The sequence below is a fragment of the Gallinula chloropus genome, assembly GCF_964237585.1.
Source record: "Gallinula chloropus genome assembly, chromosome: 1".
Lineage (NCBI taxonomy): Eukaryota > Metazoa > Chordata > Aves > Gruiformes > Rallidae > Gallinula > Gallinula chloropus.
The window spans coordinates 215,666,391-215,685,442 of NC_140085.1; the positions used below are offsets into that span (position 1 = coordinate 215,666,391).

General features: G+C 58.2%; 1 protein-coding gene across 4 annotated transcripts in view; it reads right to left on the bottom strand.

Annotated features, from left to right (window-relative positions):
• STIM1 (stromal interaction molecule 1) overlaps positions 1 to 19,052 on the bottom strand; it is a gene marked incomplete at its 3' end in the record, with an annotated part of 94,668 nt that overhangs the window by 49,320 nt on the left and 26,296 nt on the right. For 2 of the 4 annotated variants that reach the window (XM_084264478.1, XM_084264476.1), the window contains exon 3: positions 10,697 to 10,827. In XM_084264478.1, coding sequence (XP_084120604.1) covers positions 10,697 to 10,827 — 131 coding nt within the window. Of the gene's footprint in view, positions 1 to 10,696; positions 10,831 to 19,052 lie in introns of all 4 variants that reach the window. The other 2 variants (XM_084264477.1, XM_084264475.1) reach the window with 1 other exon arrangement.

The following is a 19,052-nucleotide window of genomic DNA, read 5'->3' on the forward strand; positions in this document are numbered from 1 at the left end:
ATGAAGCCATAAAAAGACACATCTTCCACTTCCATCCTATTGCACCCACAGACTGTCACATAATGATGCCTATGGGAAAGTCCTAAGAAGTCTCAGATGCAGCCTCTCCAGTCTTTAATCCCTCAGATTAAAACTGCATCATCTCCCTAAGTTCACCAAACCCCTGACTGGTGTGGGTGGGAAGGGACCCCAGACCCCCCAGTGCCTCCCTACCATGGGCAGGGACACAACCCCCAGCCCAGGGTGCCCCCAGCCCCATCCAACCCGGCCTTAAGCCCTGCCAGAGACCGGCCCCAGCTTCTCTGGGCACCCTGTGCCAGGGCCTCCCCTCTCCCCAGGAAGGATTTCTGCCCCCCAGCCCCTTTCCACCCCCCTCCTGCAGCTGAAGGCCGTTCCCCTGGGCACCAGCCCCTCTCCAGCTCTCCTGGACCCCCTCAAGAGACGGGAAGGGGCTCAGAGCTCTCTCCAGAAGCTGCCTTCTCTTCCCTTCTCTTCTCCAGGCTGATCCAGCCCCTCTCTCCCAGCCTGGCTCTAGAGCAGAGGGGATCCAGTCCTCTCATCATCTCCGTGGCTCCTGGGGACTGGCTCCCACAGCTCTGTGTCCCCCTTGCCCTGGGGACCCCGGAGTTGGACCCCTGAGCAGTTGAGTTGCTCTGCCAGGTCACCCCACTGAGCACAGACCTGCGCCCTCCCTCCAGCTGGACACCTGCTTCTTAGTTCCAGCTTCAGGAGTTTGGCTCTTGGGGCCGTGCTGACAAGGAGCAGCTCGGGCAGCCAGACCCCAATGCAGTCCACTTGCTCTGCTCCCATCAACCGCCTTCACGTCCTCCCCTGACACCCCAGCACGAGCAGCCACAGCACTGCCACGAGGCAAAGAGCAGCAATCCCCCCTCTCCTGGCACAGCAACAACCACAGGTCTTGTGCCACCTGCGCCCACCCCGTAACCCCTGAGCATCCCTCATCATCCAGGCAACGAGGGAGGAGTTCTGAGCTCCTCCCTGAGGCATCTCCCCCCCACCCCCCACCCCCGAATAGCCTGGTAGCTACAGCACAGTGTGAGCTGTCTGGGGAGGACTGAGAGGACAGGCTCTGCCAGGGGACACAGCGAGCAGCACAAATCCACTACACGGCTGCGACCCGCGGTGCCGGCAGGCAGGGTACCGGGAATGAGGCGTGCAACACAAACAGCAGCCCAGTAATGCTGGGAAGATGGAGAGAAGAAAGCCAAGTGATGGGGTCTGTGCCATCCCTGGGCTCTGGGGAGAGGCTAGGAAGCAGAGAGCAGCTAAGGAACCAGGGCAGGAGGCTTCTCCTCGGGAGGAATCCATAGAGCCAGCCGATGGCACCAGCATGGGCCAGGTATCTGTGAGAGCTGGGGCAGACCCAACAGCAGCCACCTCCAGCACCGGGATCTCGCCTTGGAATCACCAGGTAAGGGTTAGAGATGCCACACAAACCTTCTCCAGGTCCTCAGAAAACAAGGCAAGATACAAACTGCTGTGTGCACGCACAGCAACATGGGGGGGTTTAATAAAACAGAAGAGTTTTAGCTTTTTGTCAACCTCTTCGTTACTGCAAAGGTGTGCCTTCGGGGGAGTCACCCTGGTTCACCCCAAAGCCGACACTGCGCGGCCTGACAACACTCGGGCTGCTCCCTGCTCAAAGCTTCCTGACAGGTTTTCAGGGTTCAGCAAATCCCCAACCTCTGGAGCACAGGCAGCAGTGTGCCAGCTGCGGGCACCCTCCCGGCTCTGCCAGACCTCACAGCCCCTCTCACAGCCCAGCGCTGCCAGTTCCACCCTCCCAGAGTTTGCAGGAGTGCCACATCCATGGGGGTTCTTCCAGGGATCATTCCATATAATTCAGACGCAGCGCTGGGCAGTGGAAGCGGCTCAGCTGCAGCAGCTGGGACAGCCCGAGGGCACCTGGCGAGCAGCCTGGGGCACTGACAGCACCACCAGGTCCCTTGGGCCTGGTGAGGGGCCTCAGGGCACTGGCAGCACCACCAGCTCTGTAGGTAACTGGAGCCCTGCGTTGGGTGTGTACAGAGAAGAAGCTATAGGTGTCTCTACCATGTGTGTGTGTGTGTCTGTGTGTGTCTCTATGTGTGTGTCTGTAGAGTGTGTAGGCAACAGCACCTCTGTTTCTAGCTGTATCGGTGCCTTCAAATCAAAGCTGACCCAACCACCACCGGCGTGCCCGCCGCAGGCTGAGCCACTGACACACACAGAGGTATGGACACAGCTGGTGAGCCCTGAACTGTACCCACCTGTGAACACACCTGTCCCCGTGACGTGCCCTGGTGGGGTACCACCTCCCCCAGCTCAGGAGCGGATGGGCCAGAAACAGAAAACGCCAAAGAAAATTGTATCAGGAGAAGTAATGATGACAGGAGAGTGAGGAAGTGACATATCTGAGAGCACCCCGAGCAACAGAGAGATCCACAGGGCAAGCGATGCGTGGGAACGAAGTGCTCACAGCCCAGTTCCTGACACACACAACAAAATGAAAGGTCAACCCCCACAGACATCCCATCCCCACGCACACACCGTGCCTTTAGTACAGGTCTCTGAAGTGTGCAAGGGAATCCCCCAAATCCTAAGTAACCTCCAGGTCAGCAGAGAGCATTTTACTATCAGACAGGGCAGCAAAACGATCTGAGTGAGGCTGAACTTCCCCGGCTCTCTGCAAACCCTCTGTGGGCGCTACCGAGGCCCCAGGGGCACACGCAGCCGGAGCCAGGCGTCCCTCTGCCCCCCGAAGCCTCAGCGCTCCCCCATCCTGCAGATCAACGGGAGGAAACGGGACCATCCGGGCAGCTTCGCTGAGCCCGAGGCGACGCCGTCGGCCTCCCGGCTCATCGGCTGGTGACCGGGAGGGAACGCGGCAATGTCACCCGGCGCACGGCTGCCAACTCCCACCGGGACGGGGGATCAGCTGCTGCTCTGTATATTTAGCTCGGGGAGCACAGAGAGGGAAAGTGATCTCTCGCAGGCCGGCTTCAGCACACCGTCACCAAAACAACCCCCAAGGGCGCTGCGGAGGGGCGGCGCTGCCTGCGGGGAGCACACTGCACCGCAGGAGGATGCGGCGGGAGGCGCTGGGCTGCACACGCCAGAGCCCAAGGAAACCCTCGAAGCAGATCTTCCCTTAGCACCTCCTGGGCAGAGCCCCAGGGAAGAGGAACAGGGCAAACCCATGAGCCAGCCGAACTCGCCTGGCAGGGCCTGGGAGGGAGGCGACGGCTTCTGCCGCGCTGCCGGCGCCGTGCGGGCGCCTCGGCTCTGCTCCTCTGACCCCCACTACAGCACCCAGGCCTTCCCAGCGGAGTGCCGCCCGCTCCAGCCTGGTCCCCACAGACCTCTGCTGAAGATGATTCCTCCAACCTCCCCATGCTGATGGGAACCCAAACCGCTGCACAGGCCAGAACACGCCCACGGCCCCAACGCCAGCGGCACTCGCAGTGCTTGTCGGAGCCCGTGTCTGCCCACTTCTCAAGGCCTAAAGCTCCCACTTTCTGTTCACAGGAGGGCACAGAAGGACCTGGGGCTGTTGGGTGACTGTGACTGACCAGGAGCCAGCAGTGTGCCCGGGGGGCCAGGAAGGCCAAGGGCAGCCTGGCTTGTGCCAGGCCCAGCGTGGCCAGTGGGGCTGGGGAGGGGATTGTGCCCCTGGGCTGGGCACTGGGGAGGCTGCAGCTGGAGTGCTGGGTCCAGTTCTGGGCTCCTCAGCACCAGAAGGACATGGAGGTCCTGGAGCGAGTGCAGAGAAGGGCAACCAGGCTGGGGAAGGGGCTGGAGGGCAAATCCTCTGAGGAGCAGCTGAGGGAGCTGGGGGTACTGAGCCTGGAGAAGAGGAGGCTGAGGGGAGCCCTTCTCCCCACCTCCCCTGCCCTGCCAGGAGGGTGCAGAGAGGTGGGCGATGGTCTCTGCAGCCAGGGGCCAGGAGATGGGACAAGGGGCAATGGGCTGAAGCTGCCCCAGGGCAGGGTCAGCTCAGCTGGGAGGGCAAAGTTCTTCCCTGGCAGAGTTGTGGGGCTGTGGCACAGGCTGCCCAGGGAGGGGCTGAGTCACCTTCCCTGGGGGTGTTTCACAGAGGGGAGATGAGGTGCTCAGGGATCTGGTTTAGCTCAGGATGGGATTGATTTGACTTGATGATCTTCAAAGGTCTCTTCCAACCTGGTGATTCTGTGACTCTCTCCCAACACATGACGGGCGCAGCAGTACTTCCCACACACCGGGCACAGGAACACTGCACAGAGCCACTGGCCCAACAGCAAGCCCTTAGGCAGCAGCACTCCAAAGCATTACAGACCACACTGATCCACCCTGGAGACACCCAAACCCCAGGCAGCCAGCCCTGGGTGGCCCTGTGTGCACAGGACTGAGCCCCTGAGCAACCCCCTCCAGCCTGCGCCTCCACAGCAAAACCAGAAGGAAATTAAGTCAGCCAAGAGTCTCACCACCAAGCAGAGAGAAAACCAAACCACAGCTACACCCCCAAAAGCAACGGGACCCACGGCCACATCGACTGACAGAGGCAGCATCGCTGCAAGAAGACTCAGCACCCAAACGCTGCTCAAGGCCAGGATTCCTTTCATGCTCTGGTGGGTCTCTGTACGTGAGGAGGGGCACCAGAACCCGAGGCACGCAAAGCACCCTTCCAAAACAGCAATCCATGGCTCAGCACCCCTGCCAGGGCAGCAAGGAGAGGGTCCCTGGGCAGACCCAGGGCAGCAAGGAGCTGGTCCATGTGCAGACCCAGAGGGAGCAGCAGTGCTGGCGAGAGTGAACGCATCCCATCCCCAATGAGGCCGCCCACATCTCTGACCCTCCACCCTGGCAGGTGGATGCAGAGCGACCTGCATTTTTACTGTCCCCCCCAGAGCCCTGGGACCAGCACCCCCTTCCCTGTCTGGAAAAGGGAGAGGTCTGAGTTGCACAGGTCTCAGTCAGGAGGAATCCAACATCCCAGCGGCTGAAATCACGCTCAAAAATGAGTGGTTCCACCAAGTGAAGTGTTCCAGAGTCTTCTCATGTCTTTTAACCCACAGAATCATAGAATCACAGACCCCCAGAGCCCATGGGGTCCCACCCCCTGCCCAAGAAGGGTCCCTAGGACAGGGGCTGGAGTCTCTCCAGAGAAGGAGACTCCACACCCCCTGGGCAGCCTGGCCCAGGGCTCCCTCACCCTCACCAGGAAGAAGTTCTTCCCCACATTGGGGGGAACTCCCTGTGCTCCAACTTGAGTCCATCGCCCCTTGTCCTGTCCCCACAGACACTGAGCAGAGGCTGCCCATGGCCCCTGGGTCCCACCCTTCAGCTCTTGAGAACCAGTGATCAGATCCCCTCTCAGGCTCTTCTCTGCAGGCTGAACAGCCCCAGCTCCCTCAGCCTTTCCTCCCAGGGGAGATGCTCCAGGCCCTTCAGCATCTCTGTCCCTCCTCTGGACTCTCTCCAGGAGATCCCTGGCTGTTTGATCCCAGGGAGCCCAGACCTGGACACAACACTCCAGGTGGGGCCTGGCCAGGGCAGAGCAGAGGGGGAGGATCCCCTCCTGTGACTTGCTGCCCACACTCCTCCTGATGCCCCCCAGGAGAAACTGCAACTATTCACACAGCTTCCACATCCCCCATCACCCCAAAGCTTTACAGCCCTCTGCATCCCGGGATCTCTCCTCCTGAGCGACACATGGGTGTGCACCGGGGCCAGAACCACCCAAGCGATGACAGAGTTCACTTTGCATCATTCCCTCAGCTCCCAGACAACCTGAACAGCTTCCTGAGCTGTGTTGTTCATCAGAGTTGGGATTGGGGCTCGTGAGGAGCTGGCGACCTGGGGAAACCAGGTAATGGCGGGCGAGAGCGCCGGCAGCCTGAGCCTACGTGGGAGCTGCCCAGAGCAGCTGGAGCTGCTGTGCAGCCGGGGTGAAGAGCAGAAATAGATCGCTAATTAGAAGAGCTCCCCAGGAGGGACAGCTCCTTCCTTTCAATCGAGGTCACCGGTGGCATCTCAAACTGCACTGAAAATTCACTGCACAAAGGGGAAATGCAGCGACAGCCTAAGGAAGGGGCTGGGACAGAATCCCACCCTTAACGAGGTCCCATAAGGACACTTCTCAGAGCAACTCCTGTTGGCACAGCACTGCCATAGGGCACTGGTACCAGCCCAAGTCCCTCCCCAGCTTCCCCAGAGCCCACTGACTCCCAGGCAGGGAGGTGGCGCAGCCACTCTGGCCGTGCCGGCACAGCCGGTGCTCCCCTGGTCTGTCTGCCAGGGAGGCACCAGCACTGTGCCATGACACATTCCTCCTCCTGCATCATCAGCCACATCGAGGTCTAAAAACACCGGGGAAATGGGTGGCAGCCTGTCCCTCTGGGTGACATACCATGCCTCTGGGTGACACAGAATCATAGAATATGTAAAGCTGGAAGGGCCCTTCCGAGCCCACTCAGTCCCCCCTGCAGTGACAGGGACATCTTCACTAGAGCAGGGTGCTCAGAGCCACATCCACCCTGACCTTGGATGTCCCCAGGGATGGGGCCTCCTCCACTTCTCTGGGCACCCTGGGCCAGTGTCCCACCCCCCTCAGAGGGAAGAACTTCTTCGTAACACCCACCCTAAATCTCCCCTGTTCCAGTTTAACCCATCCCTGCTTGTCCCTTTGCTCCAGGCCCTGGGAACAGTTCTTCCCAGCTTCCTACAGGCACCACTCAGGGACTGGAAGGGGCTGTAAGGTCCCCCTGGAGCCTTCCCTTCTCCAGTCTGACCCAGACCAGCTCTCCCAGCCTGGCTTCACAGCAGAGCTGCTCCAGACCCTGGATCATGTTTGTGTCCCCCTCTGGACTCACTCCAACAGGTCCATGTCCTCCTTGTGTTGGGGTCTCCAGAGCTGGACCCAGCACTGCAGGTGGGGTCTCCCCAGAGCAGAGCAGAGCAGAGCAGAGCAGATGGGCAGAATCCCATCTCTCAATCTGGGTCATCCCTCTGGGTGACATCCCACCCCTCTGTAATGTCGACCCAGCTTGCTGTCACCTTCAGCCCTGCTGAGGGTGCCCTTGATCCCACTGTGTCACTGATGAAGATATTAAGCAGCACTGGTCCCAGTACGGACCCCCTGAGGGACACCCCTTGTCAACCCTCTCCATCTGGACATTGAGCTGTCGACCACTCCCCTCTGGCTGCGACCACCCAGCCAATTCCTTATCAGTCTGCCCATCAAATCCATCTCTCTCCAGCTCCAAGAGAAGGACGTTGGGGAGACCATGTCCAAGGCCTTGCAGAAGCCAGGAGAGATGACATCCATTGGCATCCTTTGTCCCCTGCCACAGCCACCCCCTCATAGAAAGCCACCGGGTTGGTCAGGCAGGACTTGGCCTTGGAGAAGCTGTGCTGGCTGTCTGGAATCGCCTCCTGTCCTCCACGGGCCCTTCTAGAACCTGGTAACACCTCTGGCTGCTGTGGCACCAGCACGGGCAGGGTGGTGTGGTGGCAGCAGGGTGTGCACGGCGGTACAGCCGGCAGCCCCCAGTGCAGCCCCCGCGCCCCGGCAGTGGCTGGCTCGCCCAGGAGGATGCTGGAGACGCCCGAAAGCCTCTGCCCACACGGTTCAAGGCTCCTGCCTGTACTGGCAGAGTCCCAGAGTCGTTTAGGTGGGGAAAGACTCTTAAGATCATTGAGTCCAACCATAACCCAATGCTGCCAAGGCCACCAGACCGACCGTGTGCCACGGCAATGTCACCAGGGTCACCACACCTCCATAAGCTGCACCGAGCACCCTCCCCAGAGAGCAGCACCAGCGCAGGACACGCAGAGCGTGTCGGGCACAAACAGGAGGCCACACCAAATCTACCTTCCATTCCCAGGAAAAACGTGTATTTAAAGTGCCAGGTTGTGCCCTGAACTGCAGTTTGTATTTTACTTGCTGCTTCTCTCAAGGACTGTCACAGGTCACCTGCGAAACGCAGCAGGACAGGAGCCCTCACAACCATCCCAGAGATGCTCCTGTTCTCACCACCATGTACACCAGCCCACTGCAACACTTCCCAGCAGCTCCACTCCTGCCATCCAACCCCCAGATGATCCCTCACTGGGGTCACCGATCCCTCACCAGGGTCATCAATCACCAGGTTGGAAAAGACCTTTGGAGATCATCAAGTCAAATCAATCCCATCCTGAGCTAAACCAGATCCCTGAGCACCTCATCTCCCCTCTGTTAAACACCCCCAGGGGGTGACTCAGCCCCTCCCTGGGCAGCCTGTGCCACAGCCCCACAACTCTCCCAGGGAAGAACTTTGCCCTCCCAGCTGAGCTGACCCTGCCCTGGGGCAGCTTCAGCCCATTGCCCCTTGTCCCATCTCCTGTCCCCTGGCTGCAGAGACCATCGCCCACCTCTCTGCACCCTCCTGGCAGGGCAGGGGAGGTGGGGAGAAGGGCTCCCCTCAGCCTCCTCTTCTCCAGGCTCAGCACCCCCAGCTCCCTCAGCTGCTCCTCAGAGGATTTGCCCTCCAGCCCCTTCCCCAGCCTGGTTGCCCTTCTCTGCACTCGCTCCAGGACCTCCATGTCCTTCTGATGCTGAGGAGCCCAGAACTGGACCCAGCACTCCAGCTGCAGCCTCCTCAGTGCCCAGTCCAGGGGCACCATCCCCTCCCCAGCCCAACTGGACACGCTGGCTCTGGCACAAGCCAGGATGCCCTTGGCCTTCCTGGCCCCTGAGCACACTGCTGGCTCGTGGTCAGTCCCCCAACATCCCCAGGTCCTTCTCTGCCTGACAGCTTTCCAGCCAGTCTCCCCCAGCCTGTAGCACTCACCGGGGTTTCAGCACTCTCCAGGCTGGGTTTAACACCCCTCTGCCCTTGCCAAGCTCCAGGCTTCCTCCCGCTGCCAGTGGAATCCCAGGGCATGGCACACACCGACGGCCAGGAGGCGTTTGCCACACGCGGGGCCGGAGGGGCAAATGCTCTTCCGCAGCATCAGCGGGTTGGGTACCCGTCCTGCTGCACATGACAGGGAGATGCTGAGCAGCACAGGCTGTCCCCAGTAGCCAAAACCAGGCTTTACAAGCCCCAAACTTCATTATATGAACACTTCTGCACTGTCCCACTCCTCCAGGCTGCCCCCCCAGCACTTACTGCAGACAGAGCAGAGGAAAGCTTCTTTCACGAACAACAGGTAACCATCATCTCCTTCCCTCCTGGGGAGAGCCACCACCTCCCTTCGGTGGGAAGCTTCTGACAACAGCAGAATCCCCCAAACCACCAACCAGACACAGCTCCTGCCCTGGGGAGCACAGGAAATGGTGCTGAAGGGGCAGAAGCAGGAAGGGGCAGCTGTGGTAACACCAGGTAGTGCCCGGGCCCTGGTGAGAGCTAACCTGTGACACGAGGGCATGATGCTCAGTGTGGTGTAACAGCACTAGTGCCTGGACAACAAACTCCTGACTAGTCTGTGGAGCCAGTAGAGACATAAACCTGCTCATTAGTGCCCAGCCCTGACAGCATGAGGCTCATACTCACTGTAGTAAGAGGTGAGTAGGAGGCACTGAGTGAATCCAGGTGCCCGAGTCGAACCCAACAGGAGCAGCAGAGCTGCACAGGGCACTGCCACAGCCTGGGAAAAGCAACAACAAGCTTTTCATTTGTTTTAAATGACCCCACAAAGGGGGTTTGGGCAGAGGGACCAACACCAGCACCTGGGAACAGCCCACCAACACCGCTGGCTCCGTACAACACCGCTGGCTCCGTACAACGGGGTGCTGCTGGCCAGGCACGCGCTGCAGACGGGGTCAGCAGCAGCTCAGCAGCTCCCGGCTCGCTGCCTCCCGGGGTCAGGAATTCGATCACCTGACAGCCCTTGCTCGCTCCCAGGCTCAGCCACAGGGCCTGGATGTGGCGGGGACCTTCAAGAAATCCTGAGCCCAGCCACAAGCCCAGGCTGGGCAGTGTGCTCCCAGTTGGGCACTGGTTGGGCTGTGGATCGAGGGGCTGGGAGAACTGGGACCCCGTGACAACAGTGGATCCCCTCACCAGCCTGCTTGCCTTCAGCTTCCAGACTTCATGTTTCTTATTTCACCAGCCTGCTGGTAAGAGAGAATTCATCACCTTGGCCTTGTGAACTGAGGCAACTGTACCCAGAGCAGCCCGCCTCCCCTCTCCTGGCAGGCTCTTATCAGTGCTCATGCAAGAGAACACCCATTTTATTTCTCTTGGGTGAGTTACATGATAACATCTTTGTGTCCAAGGCAGCAAGAACCTGTTCTGCAGCAGGCACACACACACTGTGGGGCTGGTGGAAGTGAGGGGTACAGCAGCTGGTGTGTTGGCTCAACCACGACATGGGGGCTCGATCAGAACCGGGTGCGTTTCCCAACCCCACAACTAAAAACCAGAGGGATGAAGCAGTAATTACAATAATCACCTCGACAGGTCTCCTTGTCTTTCAGTGCTGGACTAAAACAGCAATACCTTGTGGGTCAGTAATGTTTAAGTGGGTAGGTGCCCCCAGAACAGGGGACGCACCAGGGATTACAGCACTGAAACACACTGTGTGGATCGGACACGTGGCTCCAAACAGCACACTGCTTCATCCCAGGTGCAGGAGGCAGCCAGCAGCCTCAGAGCGCACACCGACCCTGAGGCACCCGTCACAGCAGCATCACCCCTAAGAGAACAGCCCTGGAGCACAGCAAAGCACTGACCTCGTCGCTCTCCTCCACGTCCACGTTGCCGTTGGCATCGTCGTCCATCTGCTTGTGGATGTTGCGGACGGCTTCGAAGCTGAGCTGCTCGTCCTCATCGTGGCACAGGGGCCTGTCGATGCGGCAGAACTCTGCTGAGGGGAGCAAACACCACGGTTAGGCAGCTGCACCCAGCACAACCACCCGTTTCCTCACTAAGCTTCTCCTGTTTGCAAAGCACTGGCTGAGCCCCGGCCAAAGCCTCATGGTTCCAGCATCCACAGCCTCCCAGTGCCGCCACCCACAGCCCCCCAGGGGTCAGAGAAGCCAGAGAGACGTTCAGAGAGCTGGAGCAGCTCCCCTACGGAGAGAGGCTGAGGGAGCTGGGCTGGGTCAGCCTGGAGAAGAGAAGGCTGTGGGGGGACCTCACTGCAGCCTCCCCGTCCCTGAAGGGACCCCAGGAACAGGAGGGGAATGGGCTTGTTAAAGGGCAGAGACTGGCAGGACAAGGGGCTGGAGTGAAGCTGGAGGAGGGAAGGGGGAGAGGAGAGACTGGGGGGAAATTCTTTGCAGAGAGAGTGGTGAGGGGCTGGAAGGGGCTGCCCAGAGAGGGGGTGGGTGCCCCGTCCCTGGGGGTGTTCAAGGCCAGGTTGGCTGGGGCCCTGGGCAGCCTTGTGTAGCTCCAGGCCTGGAGGTTGGTGTCCCTGCCTGTGGCAGGGGGTTGGAGCTCTGGGACCCTTGGGGTCCCTCCCAGCCCAGCCCAGTCTGGGATTCTATGATTCTCTTTAGGACACTGTGACCAATGACAGCACGTTTTGTGTGACAGACAATTTTTGCTCCTATTATTGTTATAACTATTCCTGCTATTACAGTCTCGCTCTCCTCCTTCCACTTGTGCAGCTGAAAAAAAAAAAAAAACACCCACAAAGGAAAATTAAAAAAAAAGAAAAAACAAACCAGGAAAAAATGTAAAAAGTTGATTTTTGGAGAGTCCAGACCCAGCATGTGACCCTGCTGCTGGGCACTAAGCCACGAGCTGGTTGCAAAGGCTCACCGCTCTCTACCAAACGACCTCAGATGAACAGCTGTTTTCTCTCCCCCCTCCAAATTACCTCATGCACCCATCGCCACCCATTCAGCCTTTGTGGGCCTGGACTTTAAAAAGTATATAAATTAGCCAGAACTGAGGGTGGTCAGGCATCTGAGGGGCTGCCCAGGGAGGTAGTAGAGTCACCTTCCCTGGAGGGATTTAAAAGATGGGCAGGTGCCAAGGGGCTTGGCTTAGGGGTGCGTTGGGCAGGTTGGGTTGATTTAAAAATCTGAAAGGTCCCTTCCATCCAAGACAATTCTGTGATTCCTCCCTCTGCTGAGGCGCCATGCCCCAGTTAACAGAGATGGAGCTGCATCCCCACACCAGTTCCCATGAGTCAAGCAAAGCCAGAACAAGACCCTTCCCAGTGGGCGCAGCACTCAGATAGGCAGCAGGCTCCATCGGCACTGTCAGGTTTCAGCATTCACTAGCTGAAGGAGGAGAAAATAAGCACTGGGACACGCTGCTCCTCCCAACAGATCAGGCACCATGACCTGGGCAGGGATGGAGAGCACTAGTGCATTCCTGAAGAGGCAGGGCTGGTGTCCTGCTGCTTCACAAACTTCAGGGAGTTTATTCAGCACCAACTCCTGGGTGTCCTGCAGCAGGAGAGTCCAGCAGCCCTGCAAACTGGTCAGCGAGCCAGCAAAGCTCTCCCCTTCCCCACACCGCTGCCCTCTCCCCACATTGCTCAGGATGCCCCAACACTGATGGGTGCAGGTTTGGTGTTCCTCTCCTACCCTCTGAGTTTGCAAAATGAGTGCAGAAGTTTGGGCTGGGCCGTTTCTGCAACGATTCATCGTGCCCATCTCAGCACCAGAGAGCAAGACCACGTCATGGTCATTGTACTTACACTGCCTTTGGGCTCGACTTCAGAAGGAAAGTGAAATCAGGCTGAAAGACCTCCCCAAATGTTACATGATCATCTTGTTCTGAGCCCATGCTTGTTATTGTAGCCATGAACCCAGCATGGCTCTGGCAAAGTTCAAGTTATAGGAAGGAGAGGTCATGTTTTATAACAAGAGTGTTTTTCGTCTTGTTAACGCTCCCATAACCAGGGAACTCTCCAGCCCAGATCACGTCTGTCCAAAAGGTCTGTCCGTCCCTCCAGCATTCACAGAGTCAAAGAATGACAAGGGTTGGGAGGGACCCCAAGGGTCCCAGAGCCCCAACCCCCTGCCACAGGCAGGGACACCAACCTCCAGGCCTGGAGCTACACAAGGGTGCCCAGGGCCCCAGCCAACCTGGCCTTGAACACCTCCAGGGACGGGGCACCCACCCCCTCTCTGGGCAGCCCCTTCCAGCCCCTCACCACTCTCTCTGCACAGAACTTCCCCCCAGTCTCTCCTCTCCCCCTTCCCTCCTCCAGCTTCACTCCAGCCCCTTGTCCTGCCAGTCTCTGCCCTTTAACAAGCTGATTCCCCTCCTGTTCCTGGGGTCCCTTCAGGGACGGGGAGGCTGCAGTGAGGTCCCCCCACAGCCTTCTCTTCTCCAGGCTGACCCAGCCCAGCTCCCTCAGCCTCTCTCCATGGGGAGCTGCTCCAGCCCCCTGAGCATCCCCGGGGCTCCTCTGACCCCTCTCCAACAGTCCCACATTTTCCTTGTCTTGGGCCCCCAGACCCACATTCAGCCAACAAGACACAGGGATTGATCCTGCCCGGATTTCTCACACCCAGGGTGGGTGCTGGGCACAGAAAGGCCAAAGAGGAGCACAAACCAGGGTCCCACCAAGGGCGGGTGTTGATATCGGCCATCAACAGCCACCCAGCCAGTAAATAGTGAGGAATTCGCTCGCATAGAGGTCAGAAAGGGCCTGAATTAGGGCACAAATGCTCTGAATGAAGTGATTTAATCGGCGCTGATAACAGAATGGCCCTGATGTTTCTCCTGAACATTCGCCATTCCCCTTATCTCAAGGGGAAGACAGGCCCCAGGTGGGAAAATACCCAAAGGGAAGAAACAAAGACCTGGGCCAGGCCCTTGCCTAAGATTTATGGGAGATTAACCAATATTAACCCCTGCCTCGGAAAGGGAGACAAAAAGCCCCTAAACCCACTAACAAAAAGCCTATTCAAGAGCCGGGTCAACCCATGATAAGGTAAATGAGGGCTTAATAGCCAGCCTGCCTGCCCCACTCCCACCCCACACACCTGGACACCCCCTGCCAGGCCACCCAGTCACAGTGGGCAGCAGCTTCAGTGAGCTAGAGCCTTGAAATGAGGGAGAAATGGGGTTTAAATAACTTGAAAGGAGTGAGAAATCGGGTTTACATAACTTCTGCCTCTTCCAGAAGGCCGATTCAGCTACAGCACTTCCCACAGAGAGCCTGGTGCCCATCACTTGTCCCAGCTTGTCCCTAGGCAGCAGAGCACAACAGGCTTTAGGGATGAGCCTGCTGCTCCCCTGAGGGCTAACACCATCATCTTCACCCACCCCACCTCTCCCAGTCATCAGGAGCCTTTTGTGTCCTCCTTGTTTGCCGCCTCCAGTCCTGTTCTTTATCTACCCCCATCAGCTCTTAAGTCTTTCCTTTCCCAAGGTAAAGCCCCTTTTCCCCCACACGCCATCACATCCCCCCTGCTGCCAGTGCTCTGGACTCCCCCCACCCAGCCCCTGGGCTCCCTCTCCCCCAGGGAAGGTGTTTAGTGGCCTCCAAAGGACTCACAGGGCCCTGCAGCCACCCCAATGGAAGAAGATCACCAGGAGACACCTGGGCCTAAGTGCTGGATGAGCCTAAGCAAAGCTGGAGAGATATCAACCACCAAACCAGTTTGGGCTGGTTTTATGAACAGTAAGAGACAAAAATTACCCACAAAAATGACACTTCCCAGTCTTTTCCCTTCTCCTGCTGGGACTGCCTCCAGCCCACTCCGACAAGAGCCAAGGCCACAAACCAGAATAAAGCAAATCTGGCTTCTAACATCAGAAAGGGGTTTTTAACCTTTCATCCATCATAGAATCACAGGGGTTGGAAGGGACCCCCAGAGTCTCCAGAGAAGGAGACTCCACACCCCCTGGGCAGCCTGGCCCAGGGCTCCCTCACCCTCACTGGGAAGAAGTTCTTCCCCACATTGGGGGGAACTCCCTGGGCTCCAACTTGAGCCCATCGCCCCTTGTCCTGTCCCCACAGACACTGAGCAGAGGCTGCCCATGGCCCCCTGGGTCCCACCCTTCAGCTCTTGAGAACCAGTGATCAGATCCCCTCTCAGGCTCTTCTCTGCAGGCTGAACAGCCCCAGCTCCCTCAGCCTTTCCTCACAGGGGAGATGCTCCAGGCCCTTCAGCATCCCTGTCCCTCCTCTGGACTCTCTCCAGGAGATCCCTGGCTGTTTGATCCCAGGGAGCCCAGACCTGGACACAACACTCCAGTGGGGCCTGGCCAGGGCAGAGCAGAGGGGGAGGATCCCCTCCTGTCACCTGCTGCCCACACTCCTCCTGATGCCCCCAGGATCCCATTGTCTCTCTCAGCCCCAGGGCACACTGCTGGCTCATGGCCAAATGATGCATTTTAGGGTGGCCAAGCACTGGCACGAGGTGCCACATCTGGAGTCTCCATCCCGGGAGAGTGGAAACTCAACTGGATGTAACCCAGGACAACCAGCTCCGAGCGACTCGGCCTGAGCAGGGGTGGAGAGGAGGATCTCCACAAGGCCCTGCCAGGCCCAGCGACACTGTAACATCAGAGCATTGCATTCCAGATCTTTCCTGTCTCGCAGGAGACTCTCTCTGATGAAAACTGTTTGTTTAATCTCAGGTTCTCTCCATTTCCCTCTAGGCAGGCCCATTATCTGCAGCAACGCCGACGGTGGCCTTGCTGCCACTGCTGCCCCCGGCAGCGCCAGGCTTTACAGCAAGAGCAGCCATGGGGATAGGATCAGACAGGGGTTTAATTAGAAGAACTGTCATTTACATAACTTGCTTCCATAAACACTGGAATGGCAGCCAAAGAGGAGCCCTACATTTGGGGAAAAGGATCGTTTACATATTTTTACTGATGTAAACAAGGGCTCGGCTCAGCTTCCCGGCTCAGCTTCCTTGCTCGGGGTTCCTCCCTGTAAAACTCGGGTTTTCAGTTAAAAAAGCCCAACACCACAGGACAACTTTAGCCTAAGTTCTGATGAGGGTGAGGAAGGGACACAAACAGGGACTGCCACCCCCCGAGGGGTAAGGAGCATGGAAGGGGAACCCGGACACCGCAAGGCTACAGCAGAGCGGCACAGGGAGCAAGGCACAGGCATGATCCATCTCCAGCTTCAGTTACCAACCCACACAGCCTGGCAAAGTCTCGAGAGCACACAGCCATTCCCACTGTCACACAGGCTTGTCATACAACGTGTTGTTACTACACATTTAGGCAGTACGACCCGTGGCCACAATTCACCAGCACTGCAAGCACGGAGCTCATCCAGCTTCCCCGTCCCCTGGAGCATGGGGACTCCGATCTGTTGCTTCCATAGGGTGTCTGTAGCAGACTCCAGCTGAAGGGAGCTTCATGGGGAGCAAAGGGGAGTGTTCAAGCAACCATCTCTATCTCACCACCACTAAATTATTCACATCCTCCCTCCGCAGCGTTATATCTTCATCCTCTCTGAAAGGGTGGGGGCTGGGGTGGGGAGGGGTGCAGCTGAACAGAAATTGACTGCAGTCACCCCATTTTCCTCTCCACTTGACACAAAACACTGCAAACTGCAGCAGAGGTCCTGGGTCCTCCCCAGAGCACCAGTAACCCAACCAGTGAGTCTCCCCAGAAACCCTTCCAGTGCTCCCTGCGGAGGATCAGGAGTTCAAAGATACCCTTTGTATCTCTAATGAAAGGGTTGGATTGATGCAACCTCCCCCATACACAGCTCCAATTATCAGTCTGGAAGAAATGTAAATACAAGCAGAGGTGAGCATCTGATCTCTGGCAGAAAAGAAAGTAACACTGCCCTTCCGTGCCTCAGGTCCAACCACAGCAGCTGCCGAGCCACCCAGTAACAGGGAATTCCATGGGGAATCCATGGGCCAAACCACTGGCTCAGGAAAATGCCCATCCCCAGATCTCTCTGCATCCGCATGACAAAGCTACTCAAGGTGAAAGGGCTGAAGGAGGAAGCCCTCTGTGATCCAGCCGGGCTCCTGGCACCACAGGCACTTCATCCCCACCCTCTGGCACTGAGCAGCCAGGGGACACAAAGCGCTCCCCAGCTGCTGGCTCTTACTGGGTTCAGAGCTGTCTCCTCCACAGACAGGTCTCTCTCCTTGGCATGAGCCCAGCATTTATTTACTAACATTAATTCCCGCAGAACTGTTTGCAATTAGCCCTCTTCATCTTCCCCATGCAACAACTTCCTGATGTGACACCAGCAAAGCTTCATCCCATTTTCCAGACATCCTCATTCCTCCCCACAACAGCAAGTGTTTCTTAACCCCTGCTTCCAGCCAAGCCCCTCTGCCCCAAGCCTTTCTTGTCCCACCCCTCAAGTGCTGGGCCCCTTCCAGCCCGTTTCAGACCACAGAACCCGTTCCCTCCCACACAACCACTGTATTTCCCCACCAAGGTGGTAAGCACCCTCCTCCCACACCACCTACAGAGCATGCTGAGGGCACCAGAACATCTCTCTGGGGCAGAGAGGCTGAGGGACTCGGGGCTGCTCAGCCCGCAGAAGAGAAGCCTGAGGGGATCTTCTCAGTGCTGAGCAACCCCTGAGGAGTGGGCTCAGGAGGAGGGGTCAGGCTGTGTTCCGGGGGGCCCAGGGACAGGACAAGGGGCCGTGGGCACAGACTGGAGCAGAGGAAGTTCCCCCTGAGCCTGAGGAGGAACTTGTGTGCTGGGAGGGTGTCAGAGCCCTGGGCCAGGCTGCCCAGAGAGGTTGGGGAGTCTCACTGCATCTCTGGAGCCATCCCAACCCCGTGATTCAGGACATGGAGCTGTTGGAACGGGTCCAGAGGAGCCACAAAGATGATGGGAGGGCTGGGGCATCTCTCTTATTGAGACAGGCTGAGAGTTGCTGTTGTTTAGCCTGGAGAACGCTCCAGAAGATCTCACAGCACCTTCCAGTACCTGAAGGGCCTGCAAGAAAGCCAGGGAGGGACTTTTTAGACAGGCAGGGAGTGACAGGACATGGTTTTAAATGGAAGGGGGTAGATTTAGATTGGGTATTAGGAAGAAATTCTTCCCTACAAGGGTGGTGAGGCCCTGGCACAGGAGTGGCTGCCCCATTCCTGGAGCTGTTCAAGGATGGGTTGGGGCCTTGATCAGCCTGGGCTGGTGAGAGGTGTCCCTGCCCATGGCAGGGGGTGGGACTGGATGGGCTTTAAGGTCCCTTCCAGCCCTGACCAGTCTGTAATTCTATGATCCCAGGCTCCATCCTGTGCAGCCTGCTGGAGGGGATCCTGCTCTGACAGGGGGTTGGACTTGATGGTCTCCAGAGGTTCTTGCCAACCCCTCCCACACACCCTGGGGACCTGGTGTCCCAGAAGTGTCCAGCACAGGACACTTCTCCAGCTATGAGACAGCAGCCCAATTCCTGCCCACACCACCCATGGAGCATGGGGGCACAATTCTGCCACCCCACCGCTCTCAAAGCCTCCAGACCGAACTCAGCAGAGACATCCCACAGGCAGGAAAAGGCTCTGATGAGCTGAAATAACTAGAGATTGGGTTACTTCCTAATAATAAACTAAAAACAAACTGCTTACACATCCCTCCCCTTTCACACTGAACAAAAATGAGCAATTAAAACTGAAGGAATCCAGATCTGACTTCAAGGGCATCCCTCACTGAATACAACTGATGCTCTTCAGAAGCACCTTCACTGGGAACAGGGAGAGTGTCAATCTGCTCCTACTGTTGGCTATCAGCAAACCACCACGATTCACCAGCTGCAGACAGACCCGACACCCACTGACATCCCCGTCACCACACAGCACGCGGCTTTTATCAAGGGAGTGACCACAGAATCATGGAATCCCAGACTGGGCTGGGCTGGGAGGGACCCCAAGGGTCCCAGAGCCCCAGCCCCCTGCCACAGGCAGGGACACCAACCTCCAGGCCTGGAGCTACACAAGGTTGCCCAGGGCCCCAGCCAACCTGGCCTGGAACACCCCCAGGGACGGGGCACCCACCCCCTCTCTGGGCAGCCCCTTCCAGCCCCTCACCACTCTCTCTGCACAGAACTTCCCCCCAGTCTCTCCTCTCCCCCTTCCCTCCTCCAGCTTCACTCCAGCCCCTTGTCCTGCCAGTCTCTGCCCTTTAACAAGCCCATTCCCCTCCTGTTCCTGGGGTCCCCTCAGGGACGGGGAGGCT